The sequence below is a fragment of the Coregonus clupeaformis genome, unplaced genomic scaffold, assembly GCF_020615455.1.
Source record: "Coregonus clupeaformis isolate EN_2021a unplaced genomic scaffold, ASM2061545v1 scaf0727, whole genome shotgun sequence".
Taxonomy (NCBI): Eukaryota; Metazoa; Chordata; class Actinopteri; order Salmoniformes; family Salmonidae; genus Coregonus; species Coregonus clupeaformis.
Window position 1 is genome coordinate 1,614 of NW_025534182.1, and position 14,184 is coordinate 15,797.

At 41.6% G+C, this 14,184-nt stretch overlaps 1 protein-coding gene across 1 annotated transcript in view; it reads right to left on the reverse strand.

Moving 5' to 3' along the window:
• Nucleotides 1–842: 842 nt before the first annotated feature.
• LOC121555790 (zinc finger protein 536) overlaps nt 843–14,184 on the reverse strand; it is a 179,285-nt gene continuing 165,943 nt past the window's right edge. The window contains 1 exon segment of the mRNA XM_041869636.2: nt 843–3,878. Within this exon segment, the coding sequence (XP_041725570.2) occupies nt 3,613–3,878 (266 nt within the window). The 3' untranslated portion in view covers nt 843–3,612.

Genomic DNA, 14,184 nt, shown 5'->3' on the forward strand with positions numbered 1-14,184 from the left:
TTTGTTAAAGGAAAAAATATGAAGGGTTATACAGCGAACAATCTCCTGATAATTAACAGGAAGATAAACAAAACATAAATTTGGATATTGCGTTTATTTGGACTACCACTCAAATATGCGTGAACCACGCCATTTTAATTAAAAGATAAATCTATGTGACACTCTGCTTCCAAGTTAATTATTCGGCGCTGTATAATAAAAAATAAAACCCATTAAACATGCCACGCACTGTATTTCTCCATTAACAGTAAAAAGTGCTCGCGCTGGGGACAACATTTCAAATTCACTGGGTTTTCTACCCCTCGCGTATCTCTCCAGTTCCTCCTCATTTTCTTTGTCTTTCTCTGCAGACTGACACTCAAAATATAAAGTATCAGTCCTACATTTTCTTTATAGGCATAATAGTGATGGCTTTACTGGTGAGACGTAACAGGTGGTGCTCATTACGGTTTATGAAAGCCTTATTCAGTCTTATCTGGTGCCACACATCACCAGCTTCTTTTCTATTTGACAGTCTTAAAATGTTATGGCACCTTGGATGAGCTCTATCAGTGTGTTCTGTGGCTGTGTGCGTGGGTTCTCCTGGAATATGTAAGTGTCTATAGACTGACAGTAACAAATCCTGTGTGTGGTAATAACAGTAATCAGCGCTATAGTACTCACATATACAGGTAGGTGTGTAGGCACAACTAGATTACATCAGGTGTTATTGGCAGTGAAGGAGTTACATGCTCAGTTCTGAACTATTAAGATTAAGATTACTAAGGGAAGGCCTATCACAAGAGTAATATTATGTTGCATGTTGGACTTGAAAAAAAACAGGCAGTATTCCAAGAGGTAGAGGTTTTATTGCGTAAAACACTGGATAAAATGTACTGCTTCAAATACTTTAGAACTTCCTAACAGCAGAAAGAGTCAATGAAACATTACTTTTGAATGAAAAACAACTTTGATTTACCGTTATCAGAATTGTTTTCCTCTTCTGTAAAACTGATGTAGAATAATAAATAATGCCCAATAATTATATTTAAATACCAAGTTGTCTACTGGTTGTAAGCTTAAAGCAACAAAATCCTCTACTTACTTTACCTCCAATATAGAAATATTCTTCATTTAGGAATGTGGACAGTATCATGACCATGATCATGTAGTACAGAGAGAAATACATAGAAATGATTTAACTTATTTCTTAGCGCAGGGATGTTCAGGTTCTAATTGCACATTTGTATCTGTTTCTTAATTGAATCATGACAAACATGGGTTATTTTGAAATACAGGCAGGTAAACAGTAAGGGATGGACGAACACGTCACAGAGAATGGCAACCAATGATGTTTCCAGTGTCATAAACAGCATTATTGCCGTATCGCATAGCTTGAAACTTACAGATATACTGAAAAACCTGAAAAGTGCTAGAAATGGAATGTGATTTTTTTTCTTTAGAGTTAATTTTTTACTTTTTTGTAGTTGTTTTTTTCTGTAATATAGTTAGGTAGGCACACCCACACACACGTACATACACACACGAAAAAGCAAGCGACTGGCACAGTCACCAAGAACACAGTAGTGCATTTAAACCTAAAGCTCACTATAGTCATTTTAGTTTTATCTCAATGTTGTGGCTCCATGGTAGAGATCATACAAACAGTTGCATTACATTGATCGACTCGATTTGAAGTAAGGCAGTGCAAACTATGCTAGGAAAGCAAATGAACAAAAAACACTAAGTAGATCGCTGAATGGCAGAAAAGTCCTAATTAAAAGGACCCCATTTAAACCACGACTGCATTCTGTACATATCCATACTTTCTTTATTCCTTTATTTCTCTTGTTTCTGTCTTTCTTTCTTTTCTTATTTCTCTCTCTCAACTGATAGGAGCAGTGTGTTTGACCGGACTGTAAACTCCTCTAGGCATAGCTGTGGTGTTAAGGCCCTGGGGTTTAAATGCTTAGCTCTCCTTGGCTGTGAGGGAAGATATTGACTTTCTTAAAGTCCGGATCATTTCTCTTTATCAGAAACATTAAACATCCCCCCATGCTCCCATATCAACACAATAAAAAGCATAATCTTCTGTTTACCCCCCACTATCCAATAGCATTCAGTGAAAGGAGGTATACTGAAAGTTGAAACGCTTTTTTGCCCTTTAAGCAGCTTGATTTTATAGGATCAAAACTATATGGTTTGTTAATTGTTTCAGTAAAGTAACATATAGAAAATCAACACAAACAACATGATATATTTATACTCACAAAATGCTTTGTCCGAAACCTAAAAATGAATTGGAAAATCAATTTTTAGAAAAGGTTGTTTGTCAATTTTTTTACTAAAACGTTTAAATTAGAGACAGGGAGCAGGATGATTATCTCTATTTATTATTGCTCATTCTGAAGCTGCTTTAGAAGAGCTTATAAGAAGATAGTCCTGCATCGTGTCTTAGAAAACATGTTCTGTGACGTTCCTTCATTAGATTTCAGAGTCACACTCTTCCTATAAACAAAACATTCAACCTCTGACTAAAGTTACAGTACATCAAGTTGTAGAGGTCCCAATTCCACTATGTACATCTTCACTATCTACACTTTCAATTTCAAAGAACAACCACCCACCTTAGAAATAGACTTCACCATTATCTAACATAAAAGTTAAATGAAATAAAACACATTCAATTAACTCCACCTCTCAGTGTCTGGTAAGGTGATATCCAAATAAATGACAATATTGCACAGAACACATCTCTGTGACTCTAATGGCTCCTTTAAATACATCATTGATTTTCTTTCTTCCAGAGGCCATGTTGGATTTTAGTCGTTTAAAAGAGACAGAGAAAGTGGAGGGGGAGTAGGAGGAGGGTGGCTCTGGCCAGCTGATGGAACTGAGTTTGACCCCCTCACATGTCGGCCAAGGTTAGGTTACTCCTGTAGTGCAGTAGGGGACAGAGGGCTGAGGGTGGAGGGGGCTGGACTGCTGGGTCGAGAAAGATGAAAAAGTAGAGGGGGGGGTTGAATTGATTTCCTCTGCGATGACAACTCCAGTCAGGCTGGCACCAAGGCCCCCCCACCACTTCCGCTGCCTGCCCCAGCCTCCACTGGCTGCTCATCATTCGCCCTCTGCAAATGGCAGCCGCCGGTGTCATGTTCTGAGGGGTGTGTTCAACAGGCTCTTCCATCTTCCCCAACTGTCGCTAAATCGTTTACAGGATCATTTTTCTGATAAAAGCACTTTTTCTTGACAAAAGTCACTATAAGGATTTTTTCATTTTTTCATTTTTTTATTTTTTAATATAGTCGTCTCCACTATTTGTTACATAACTACATTTAACATATCTGTACTTAGTTTTATATTAATGAATATATGCATTTCTTCAGGACCCATCTTAAAGAATGCTCTACCCATGGTATGTGTAGTTTATATGCATGTTATGTTATTGTTACTAACTTAATACACACTGAGGATGTCCTGTGAGCTCTGGGTAAAACAGTACAGTCACTGATGCCCCCCTTTGTCTGGCTGTGCTCTGGGAGTAGGCGAACTGAGTAGTCCCTGTTATGTGGCTCTAGTGAGTACAGTAGTTGTAGAGTTGAAGGCTGGCACCTCCATGCCAGGTGACATCAGTCATGGATGCAGGGGGTCTCCAGAGAGAGGGGGGTCGGCCATGCCCCACTGGGTTCCCATGGGGTAGCTGGTGGTCCCATCCTCAGAGTTCCCTGAGGCGTCCGAGTCGACGCGGGAGCGTTTGAAGCGGCGGTCAGGGTACTGGCTGTTGTCAAAGGGCATGCGGTGGACACACAGGACATGGGTCTTCAGGTTGCCCTTCTGAGAGGCACTGTAGGAGCAGTACCTGCACTGGAACGGCTTCCGACCCCCCTGACCTCCGTGACCTGTACGAGGACAACAAGAGAGCGACAACAGTCAGTCACCTCATCATTACTCAGTATTACTTTATCAGAATGTAAAATTTGCTCTTTCACTGAGGTATTCACTACAACTGTACAGTCTGTCTACTACACAGTGCGTTAGCTTTAGTAGTCTCCTGAGATTTGTCTTTAAAACTCTTTCAATGCTCTCTCTTTTGATATGCATATTTTCAGAGGAGCGAGTGGTTCCCTCTGAACGTTGTAGTGTTTTAGCGGAATACTGCATAAGCTGTATTCTTCACCACTCCCAACAGTTGTATGTGCTCTCTAGATTGGATTTGATCATCACTGCAGCAAACACAATGGCCCCTTAATAGCCCACGCCGTTTGTTTGAGCGATGTAGAATACGTGCCCATCATAACCGACTTAACTTATCTCGCTCATCCACCGAGTGCAAACCCAGACACTTTCTGTTGTACACTACTTCAGGTAATTTTTAATAACTGTACATTTTCTCTCATTTGTTTTTCTCCAATTCAATTTGAGATGCAGTAAATCAAATTAACATAATGTATAGATGCTATGTATGTAGGTGCAGGAAATGTAAAGACGTGAAGAGAAAGATAGGAATTAAAGGTACACGAAACACATACACACACACACTGATTCATTGTGGTGCAGGATTTAGAGGCACTTTGTGTTTGCTGTTCTTACGCTGGCTTTGGAGTCTCAGCGGCTTTCAAATATCACAATGTCTGCTCAGGACCTACACAAAGGGGATTGCTACAACTTTTTGGAGCTTTAGATGTTCCAGTTGTCTGAATGTTTCGATAAGCGAGCCGGCGACACACAATGAAGGCCCCCTTTTATTCCTGTGCAGTTTAATTTCACACTCTCTTACATTACGGTAAGTCCGAGAGGCAGAATATCTCATCCCATTTTACACTTAGGGGGACCGAGTGTTGCCCCAAACAAGTCAACTCTATTCTTCTTCCCATTTCTTTCTCTTTTTTTCTGCACTTTTAAAATAAACACAGATCAGTTCTAACGTTGCAGCAAGGTCTATCCAAGGTAAAAAGTACAATCTAGAATTTTAACGAACATAATGACATTGACTGTCCTATGTGAAGATGAAAACTGGGTCTGAGATTTTCAGAGAGACTCCACTCATGCATAACACTGTAGGAATATGGTGCTTATCCTGGGTTGAATTGTAAACTGAATAGTTTCTTCCTTTCAAAAGAAGAAAACACACACGTATGGCCCCCCTTCCCTGCAGCATCTCTGCATAGTGTTGTTGAAATGAAGGGCGTCAGTCTGGCCTGTGCGTTCTGGGATTTATAGGGTGTGTGGTTTTAGACTGTGGAATGACAGATGCCTGGACCCAGCTGCATGGAGACAGCCATGCTTCTTAAGTTTCCATCTAATCCACCTACTCCGGCACACACTCCAATAACCCAAACAAATGGCCAGCACACAAAGACACACCAGCACCGCCCGCATAGATTATGCCCATGATGGTCCCCCTCCATTCACCCACCACCTCCCTCAGATATCAACACTTCTTCTGATTCTCTAGAGGGCTAACCCACACCTACTAACATCACCCACTTCAATCCCCCTACAGATCATACATCTGCACACAAACATGTTGGAATCTGCAAACCAGAATTGAGCTGGCGTGTGTGTGTGTGTGTGTGTGTGTGTGTGTGTGTGTGTGTGTGTGTGTGTGTATGTGCACGCGTGTGTTTGTGCTAGTGTAGTCGCCCACACAATCAGTCAGCAGGTAGACCAGTGCTGACTGTACAGGACAGATTTTTGTTTTCCCTTCATGACACACTCTGCTGGGCCATTGTGTGTGGAGGTGCCGAGTGACAAGAAACAGGAAAAATAGTTTTACTTCAGAAACCTCTCCCCCTCATTCCTTCTCTTGCTCTATCTGTCTCTCGCTTTCTCTCTCCTTTTCTTTCTCGTATTTCACTCTGTCTTTCCATCTTCTTTTTCTTTCTCTCTTTCTCTTTCTCTCTCTTTCTCTTTCTATCCCTCTCTCTCTTGTATGTGTCCAGAGACTGTTCAAAACCCAACCCAAAGCTTTATCTGAAAAGACTGGTCTTGTTTTCATTAGTGTGGCATTATCTAGGTCTCCTAATTAACACCCAAAGGCCTTGAGCGTAAAGATCAGAGGGAACGAAGGGGGAGGAGGGGGAGGGAGGGGGTACTACCGCATCACTTCCTCAAACAACCCACTGTATCCACTCACTCTGCCTGCACCCCCTACTTACCCCTCAGCCCTCCCTCTTCCACGCCTCGGAGAAGAGAAAGTCAGGAGGAGACCGCCCTCATTCCCCTTCACTCTCACCTCCTCCTCCTTTGCTTCCACCTCCTCACCCCTCCCTTGCCAGCCTCTCTAGTGCTGGGTGGGTGCAGATGGCTACTGTAGCTCGCTCCTTTTGCCCGCTCCCTAGCTAACAGAGATGTGTTGGATGCTGTCTGTGGTGAAGCGGATGGAGGAGGGTGCTCTCTGATCATGTTACCACGTAGAGAGTGAAGTAAGAGAGATCCATGATGTGCTGCTATGATCCTATCTCTCTCCTCTATTGCCATAGCCCCGATTTCTCCCTTTCCATCCGAACAACCCTCTCTCTCTCTCTCTCTCTCTCTCTCTCTCTCTCTCTCTCTCTCTCTCTCTCTCTCTCTCTCTCTCTCTCTCTCTCTCCTAGTGAAAGTCGAAGTGTAACAGCCCTACCACTGCCTCCCTCTGGTGGCTCCCTCTATAATCCACACACGAACAATGCTTCTACAAACCTGTACACACACATTGACAAACGCAAACTTATACACATATGTTCAAACACACAAATCTGCTCACAAACATACACATTCATGCACACTAAATGTTCACATGTACATGAAGCCTCCCACACAGACACACACGCTCCCACGACAGTGCCTTGGCATGTAATCAAAACCACTCTTATATAAATTCCATCTGATGCCAGTGCTACCATCTGTGAGACAGCACTCCTCACCTACGTCTGCAGGCAAGAAGCCACTCTCCCCAAAGCCTGACAACAGAGCAAGTGTGTGTGTGTGTGCGTGTGTGTGTGAGGGTGTGAGGGAGGGAAGAGAGAGGGGAAAATGATTAATTTGCAGAATGCTTGTGATTTGCTCATATATTATTATAACAGCTCATCAGCACATGACGAATCCCCAGCCCTGCACAGCAGAAAGAAGCTGCTGGGCTTCAGCACTTTCAGTGTGTATCTCTGTGTATGTGTGTCTGTGAAGGGTGTGTGTGTGTGCAAGAGGTAGATTATGTGCCGGTGATAGGTTTGGTGTTTAAGTGTGTGTTCATATAAGTATGAGGTGTGTGTGTGTGCACAATTGTGTGTGTGAACATTTCTGTGTGTGTGTTTGTGTGTGTGTGTGTGTGTGTGTGTGTGTATGTGTGTGTGTGTGTGTGTGTGTGTGTGTGTGTGTGTGTGTGTGTGTGTGTGTGTGTGTGTGTGTGTGTGTGTGTGTGTGTGTGTGTGTGTGTGTGTGTGTGTGTGTTGGCACCTGACAGACTGCAGAGCCTCTAATGACTTTCAGATGCTCACAAACAGTCATTCTACCCTGAGAATTAAGGGAAAAGGCTGTGGGGGGGAAAGAGAGGAAAGCTAGTCTGTCTCATTTCCGCCCTGTGTGTTATTAAGGGTTTAGAGGCATGACACACATTACAGGTACTCTAACACACAATCACTTACAGTGTACTATACACTGATTGACCAGTGGCAACGGCTTCATGTTAACATCTGTTATCTCAATGGTGTGATAGGGGAGAGTGGGGCATGTTGAGCCATATTTTACATTCCGCATCACTACGTCAAGGAAAATATAGTATTCTTTCTAGCAAATATATCTACATATATTTCAGGATGTTGTGTATCCGTGGAAATAATCAGAATTCATGTAAACATAACAGTTTTGAAAACATAGCAGAACTTACCCCGGGTAAGATGTATTTGAGGCTACTAAGCCCATGAAACTGGTCCGCGAGATTTTTGATATATATAGCAAGCTCAGACTCCATGTTATCAGATAAGACCTTGGTGCCTCTGCTACTCTATCACAGCCTCTCGTCGCACAGGTACATGTTTGTTTTTTCTTCAGTGTCATAAGGTCTATTTTTTCATCCCTTGCTGCTGCTTGAATTGACTTTTTCCCTTCTCTCACTTCCTTGGCTGGTCTTTCAAGAACCTTAAGGGGAGCTAGACCCCTGCTTGTTTTACATTTGTATACACAGGGCATGATGATGTCTGCTCTGTAACAATAAAAATGCACTATCGTGAGTTCATATGCATAATAAATTGCAAAAATACTATGCATATTATGCATAAAACTGACCAAATGTAATCATAATTTGTATGGGGTATGTTGAGCCATTTGCACAATTTACCCCAAAGCAACCATTTGACTATATAAGCCCACACAGCTACAATGATACACTTTCATGCCAGGTTTAGGACCTCATATTATAGCTTATAGATACCCCAACTGATGTATAAAACACTCTTAAAACGATCTACTTTGGTTTAGATACAAGCATCATGAAACCTATAACACAATAAATTAATTTGACTTTGTGAAAATCAGTTTTCTGGACCTAACTTGCTTACCAATTTTTCCATGTGGTTTCTTCCTTCACAGACTCCATGAAAGGATGACCTCTTTCTAAATATGATTCAGTTTGTTAATGGTTTCCTAGAAAAGAAGGGCTGGCTTAACTAACCCTTTGGCACAATTTACCCCACTCTCCCCTAAGGTTCAATCCCAATACCCCCCCTTAGCCCTCCCCTTAGCCCCCTCCCCCCCTTCATTTTGCGCGATCCCGCGATCCCCATCGAGTCATAGTGGTATCCCAATTCAACTTTGAGCAAGGTGTAGTGCCTTTTCAGCCCTCTAGTTTGCTCTCCAAACAAAGCGAATCGAGATGTAGACTTTCTATCAAGTGTTTCCCAAAACTCCCATGAAGCGCTGTTACCCAACCCTGGAGAGTTGCTTCAAGAATAATGTCTGACAAAAATACTAGAATTTAAGCAAATGTAAGTAATTTTAACTTCATAACGAATCATGCAAAAAAATGTACAGTTAAGAGGAATATGTTAGTTAATAAAGAGACAAACGATTATGCATATTTCTTTGTCATAACGTTAACTTATGAAAATTGCTATTTAACAAGCTATCTGACTAGCTAACATTAGCCAGCTAGCTATACATTTAGATTGCTAGATGGCCGTTTGACATTTGTATTAATTGTAATTTGTTATGTTTAAAGGGATAGTTCACCCAAATTACAAAATTGCATATTGGTTTCCTTACCCTCTAAGCACTACGGACAAGGCTTGACAGCAATCCATGCTTTGGTTTGGTTTCTCTGGCACTGTTTCCAAATGCTAATGTTTAGCATTTGTGGCACAAATCACATCCAATTCCTGGTACCGATATTAGCATTTTCCACGCATCATGTCCAAATCATCCAAAAGTATCTACAACTGATTGTGAAGCTCAACAAAGTCACTTATAGATGATTTGCTAATATTGGTACCATGACTTGAATGGGATTCGTGCCACAAATGCCATAAAGTTTTAGCATGTGTGCCACAAATGCTAAAATGTAAGCATTTGGAAAATGCAATGACACCTTGTCCATAGACTGCTTACAGGGTAAGGAAACTAATGTGTCGTTTTGTAAATGGGGGAACTATCCTTTTGTTTTAGGTACTCCTGAGCAAACCAGCAAACCAGGCTGTCATCTTGTGAAACCAAGTGGATGTAAGTGGATGCATTTACTGCAAATTGAATGAACAATTTTGTAAGCTTGCCTTGCTGTTCATTAAAAAAAAAGTAAGTCAATCACTTGTCAATGTTTTTTATTGTAGCTAGTAATGTTAACGTTAGAGATTGAAGATATTTGCCATGTAATGCAGCCGAAGTAACGTTGCTAACTCTTTTCTTGCTTTTTGTGTAGTGGAGGATAAAATACGTATGGACCCTTCAACCTTTGGTCTAAATATTAGTTGCACTTGTTAATCATGACTGTTACATGTCAAACTGCTATTATGTAATGAATGTTCCTGCTTCAATACTACTCTACAATACCTTGAATCACAGCCACAGCAGCCAGAGGATGGCTACATTACGGCACGTTGTTGTTTTGCAGTTCTCATTTGTTGCTCATATGGTAAGTACATATTTGTTGCATGAGAAATATAAGGAAAGCTATTACTGCTGCCAGTACAGGCATTGTGAAAAACACAAGGCTTTTCGTCAATGAATTGCATGGTAGGCTATCCTTTGGCGGCTTCTGCTGTGTGCAAGTGATGTCCCTTTCCTTAGGGTTATTTACCTCTCCCTACCATTAGTTGCTTTGTTTTTGAGAGACACTCCACCACAGAGGGACACTTGAAAATGAGGGGCTAAGGCGGGGGGGTATTGAGATTGAGCCTAAATTTAGAAATAAAGAATGGCACAAGTAAAGTTAACCAAGCCAAACCGTTTTCACTTGTATTAGAGAAATGTTGTCGCCAACTTTAAAATAGCCTTTTATATTGCTGTATATAATGATGACGACAATATGTTCTGAATAAATTACAATTTACACCATTATTAAAGGGATATTTCGGGATTTTGGCAATGAGACCCTTTATCTACTTCCCCAGAGTCAGATGAACTTGTGGATACCATTTGTATGTCTCTGTGTCCAGTATGAAGGAAGTTAGAAGTAGTTTCGCGAGCCAGATACCCATAGACTTCCAGTCATTGCACTAACGCTAGTTAGCAATTGCGCTAGCGCTAGTTAGCAACTTCCTTCAAACCGCACGCAGAGACATAAAAATAGTATCCACGAGTTCATCATACACTGGGGAAGTAGATAAAGGGCCTCATTGCCAAAATCCCAAAGTATCCCTTAAGCAATACATTTCTGTGGGATGTAAAGAAAAAAAACATGTGAACTGTACAGGGAAGTCCTTTAATATCACTAAGCAGTCTCTAATTAACATGTACAGTATATGGAAACATACAGTATCCTTATATGTAAACATATGTGATAACAGAATTATGTGTATATGTACAGATATGTACAGAATGTGCATGACAGAGAAAAAAAGTAAGGTGTTCGAGTCCCTAGAAGAGACACATACCGAGAGAGGTGAGCGTGTGTGTTTGCGTTTGTGCATGGGTTTGAGAGAGAGTGTTGTGTATCAAAGAGTAGCGCTATGATCCATTCCTCTGAAGAGGTATAAAAAAGTGAAGTTGCATCTGAGGAGAGAGAGAGCCACAGAAGGTGTGAGCAGTAAAATGTGATGCACCATCTGTCAGCCAATAATAACCTGCGTGTTGTAAAGGCTCAGCAATTACTCAACAAACAGCACTCCCAAACACCCAAGTACCATCTCACTCTCCATGTCCAACCTATACACCTACACCCCCTTATCCTGACATATAACCCTGTCTGGGGCATCCTAGGCATCATTTCTAAACGTTGCAGTACACTTACAAAAAAGGGTTATTCGACTGTGCCCATAGGATAACTGTTTTTGGTTCCAGGTAGGACCCTTTTTAATTCCAAGTAGAAACCTCTGTGGAAAAAGTTCTACATGGAACCCAAAAAGGTTCAACCTGGAACCAAAAGCGTTCTCCCTGGAACCAGAAAGGGTTCTTCAAAGGGTTCTCCTATGGGGACAGCCGAACAACCCTTTTAGGTTCTAGATAGTACCTAAGAGTATTCTGTAGAGCGGGGCGATATGGACAAAAATCCATATTGTGATACATATCCTGAATTGTTGCGATAACAATAAATAGAACGATAAGTTTATCAAATTAATGTTCAAGAAAGAAGACGAGTAGGTGGCCAGTATGTTGCAATAAACTTGCTGGAAGGTAGGCCATTTAGAGGCCTAGCTTCCCACTGCCCTCATCTAATATTAATGTTCACCACAGTTTTTTTTTCAATTATCCTTTAAACTACTACTACTACTTTGATGGTTATAGCCATCAATTGTCCCATTAACAACCAACCATATTAGCAAACGTATTTCAATTCAAACTTCACATTTCTCTAGTACAGGCAACTTATTTTAATGAACGATATCAGCAAAAGGCCTGCGATAAGTGATCGGTATGGTCAGGGTCGATTATTTTCGGTTTATCGTCACAGCTCTATGTTACAGTAGCAGCCATTCATTGGTGGCATGGATCTGTAAACATCAGACAGGAAAATGTAATGGCTGAGAAAAAGCATTAGAACGTATACAGTGGGGAAAAAAAGTATTTAGTCAGCCAACAATTGTGCAAGTTCTCCCACTTAAAAAGATGAGAGAGACCTGTAATTTTCATCATAGGTACACGTCAACTATGACAGACAAATTGAGAAAAAAGAATCCAGAAAATCACATTGTTGGATTTTTTATGAATTTATTTGCAAATTATGGTGGAAAATAAGTATTTGGTCAATAACAAAAGTTTCTCAATACTTTGTTATATACCCCTTGTTGGCAATGACACAGGTCAAACGTTTTCTGTAAGTCTTCACAAGGTTTTCACACACTGTTGCTGGTATTTTGGCCCATTCCTCCATGCAGATCTCCTCTAGAGCAGTGATGTTTTGGGGCTGTCGCTGGGCAACACAGACTTTCAACTCCCCTCCAAAGATTTTCTATGGGGTTGAGATCTGTAGACTGGCTAGGCCACTCCAGGACCTTGAAATGCTTCTTACGAAGCCACTCCTTCGTTGCCCGGGAGGTGTGTTTGGGATCATTGTCATGCTAAAAAGACCCAGCCACGTTTCATCTTCAATGCCCTTGCTGATGGAAGGAGGTTTTCACTCAAAATCTCACGATACATGGCCCCATTCATTCTTTCCTTTACACGGATCAGTCGTCCTGGTCCCTTTGCAGAAAAACAGCCCCAAAGCATGAAGTTTCCACCCCCATGCTTCACAGTAGGTATGGTGTTCTTTGGATGCAACTCAGCATTCTTTGTCCTCCAAACACGATGAGTTGAGTTTTTACCAAAAAGTTATATTTTGGTTTCATCTGACCATATGACATTCTCCCAATCCTCTTCTGGATCATCCAAATGCACTCTATCAAACTTCAGACGGGCCTGGACATGTACTGGCTTAAGCAGGGGGACACGTCTGGCAATGCAGGATTTGAGTCCCTGGCGGAGTAGTGTGTTACTGATGGTAGGCTTTGTTACTTTGGTCCCAGCTCTCTGCAGGTCATTCACTAGGTCCCCCCGTGTGGTTCTGGGATTTTTGCTCACCGTTCTTGTGATCATTTTGACCCCACGGGGTGAGATCTTGCGTGGAGCCCCAGATCGAGGGAGATTATCAGTGGTCTTGTATGTCTTCCATTTCCTAATAATTGCTCCCACAGTTGATTTCTTCAAACCAAGCTGCTTACCTATTGCAGATTCAGTCTTCCCAGCCTGGTGCAGGTCTACAATTTTGTTTCTGGTGTCCTTTGACAGCTCTTTGGTCTTGACCATAGTGGAGTTTGGAGTGTGACTGTTTGAGGTTGTGGACAGGTGTATTTTATACTGATAACAAGTTCAAACAGGTGCCATTAATACAGGTAACGAGTGGAGGACAGAGGAGCCTCTTAAAGAAGAAGTTACAGGTCTGTGAGAGCCAGAAATCTTGCTTGTTTGTAGGTGACCAAATACTTATTTTCCACCATAATTTGCAAATAAATTCATTAAAAATCCTACAATGTGATTTTCTGTATTTTTTTTTCTCAATTTGTCTGTCATAGTTGACGTGTACCTATGATGAAAATGACAGGCCTCTCTCATCTTTTTAAGTGGGAGAACTTGCACAATTGGTGGCTGACTAAATACTTTTTTTCCCCACTGTATGTCACGTTCGTTGAATGACGGGACAGACCAAGGCACAGTGTGATATAAGTACATGTTTATTAACGTATTAAACACTCGACAAAACAATAAACGAAACGAAACGTGAAGTCCAAGGTAGCACACACAACATACCTTAACCGGAACAAGATCCCACAACCCACTAGTGCCAATAGGATGCCTAAGTATGATCCCCAATCAGAGACAACGAGCGACAGCTGCCTCTGATTGGGAACCACACCGGCCAACTAGAATACAAACATAGAAAACGCACAACAAAGAATATACACACCCTGACTCAACATTTAAGCGTCCCCTGAGTCAGGGCGTGACAGTACCCCCAAAGGTGCGGACTCCGACCGCACAACATAAACATAACAGGGTAGGGGCTCGGGGCGTGACGACCTCTCACTCTCCGCCTCCCTGTTG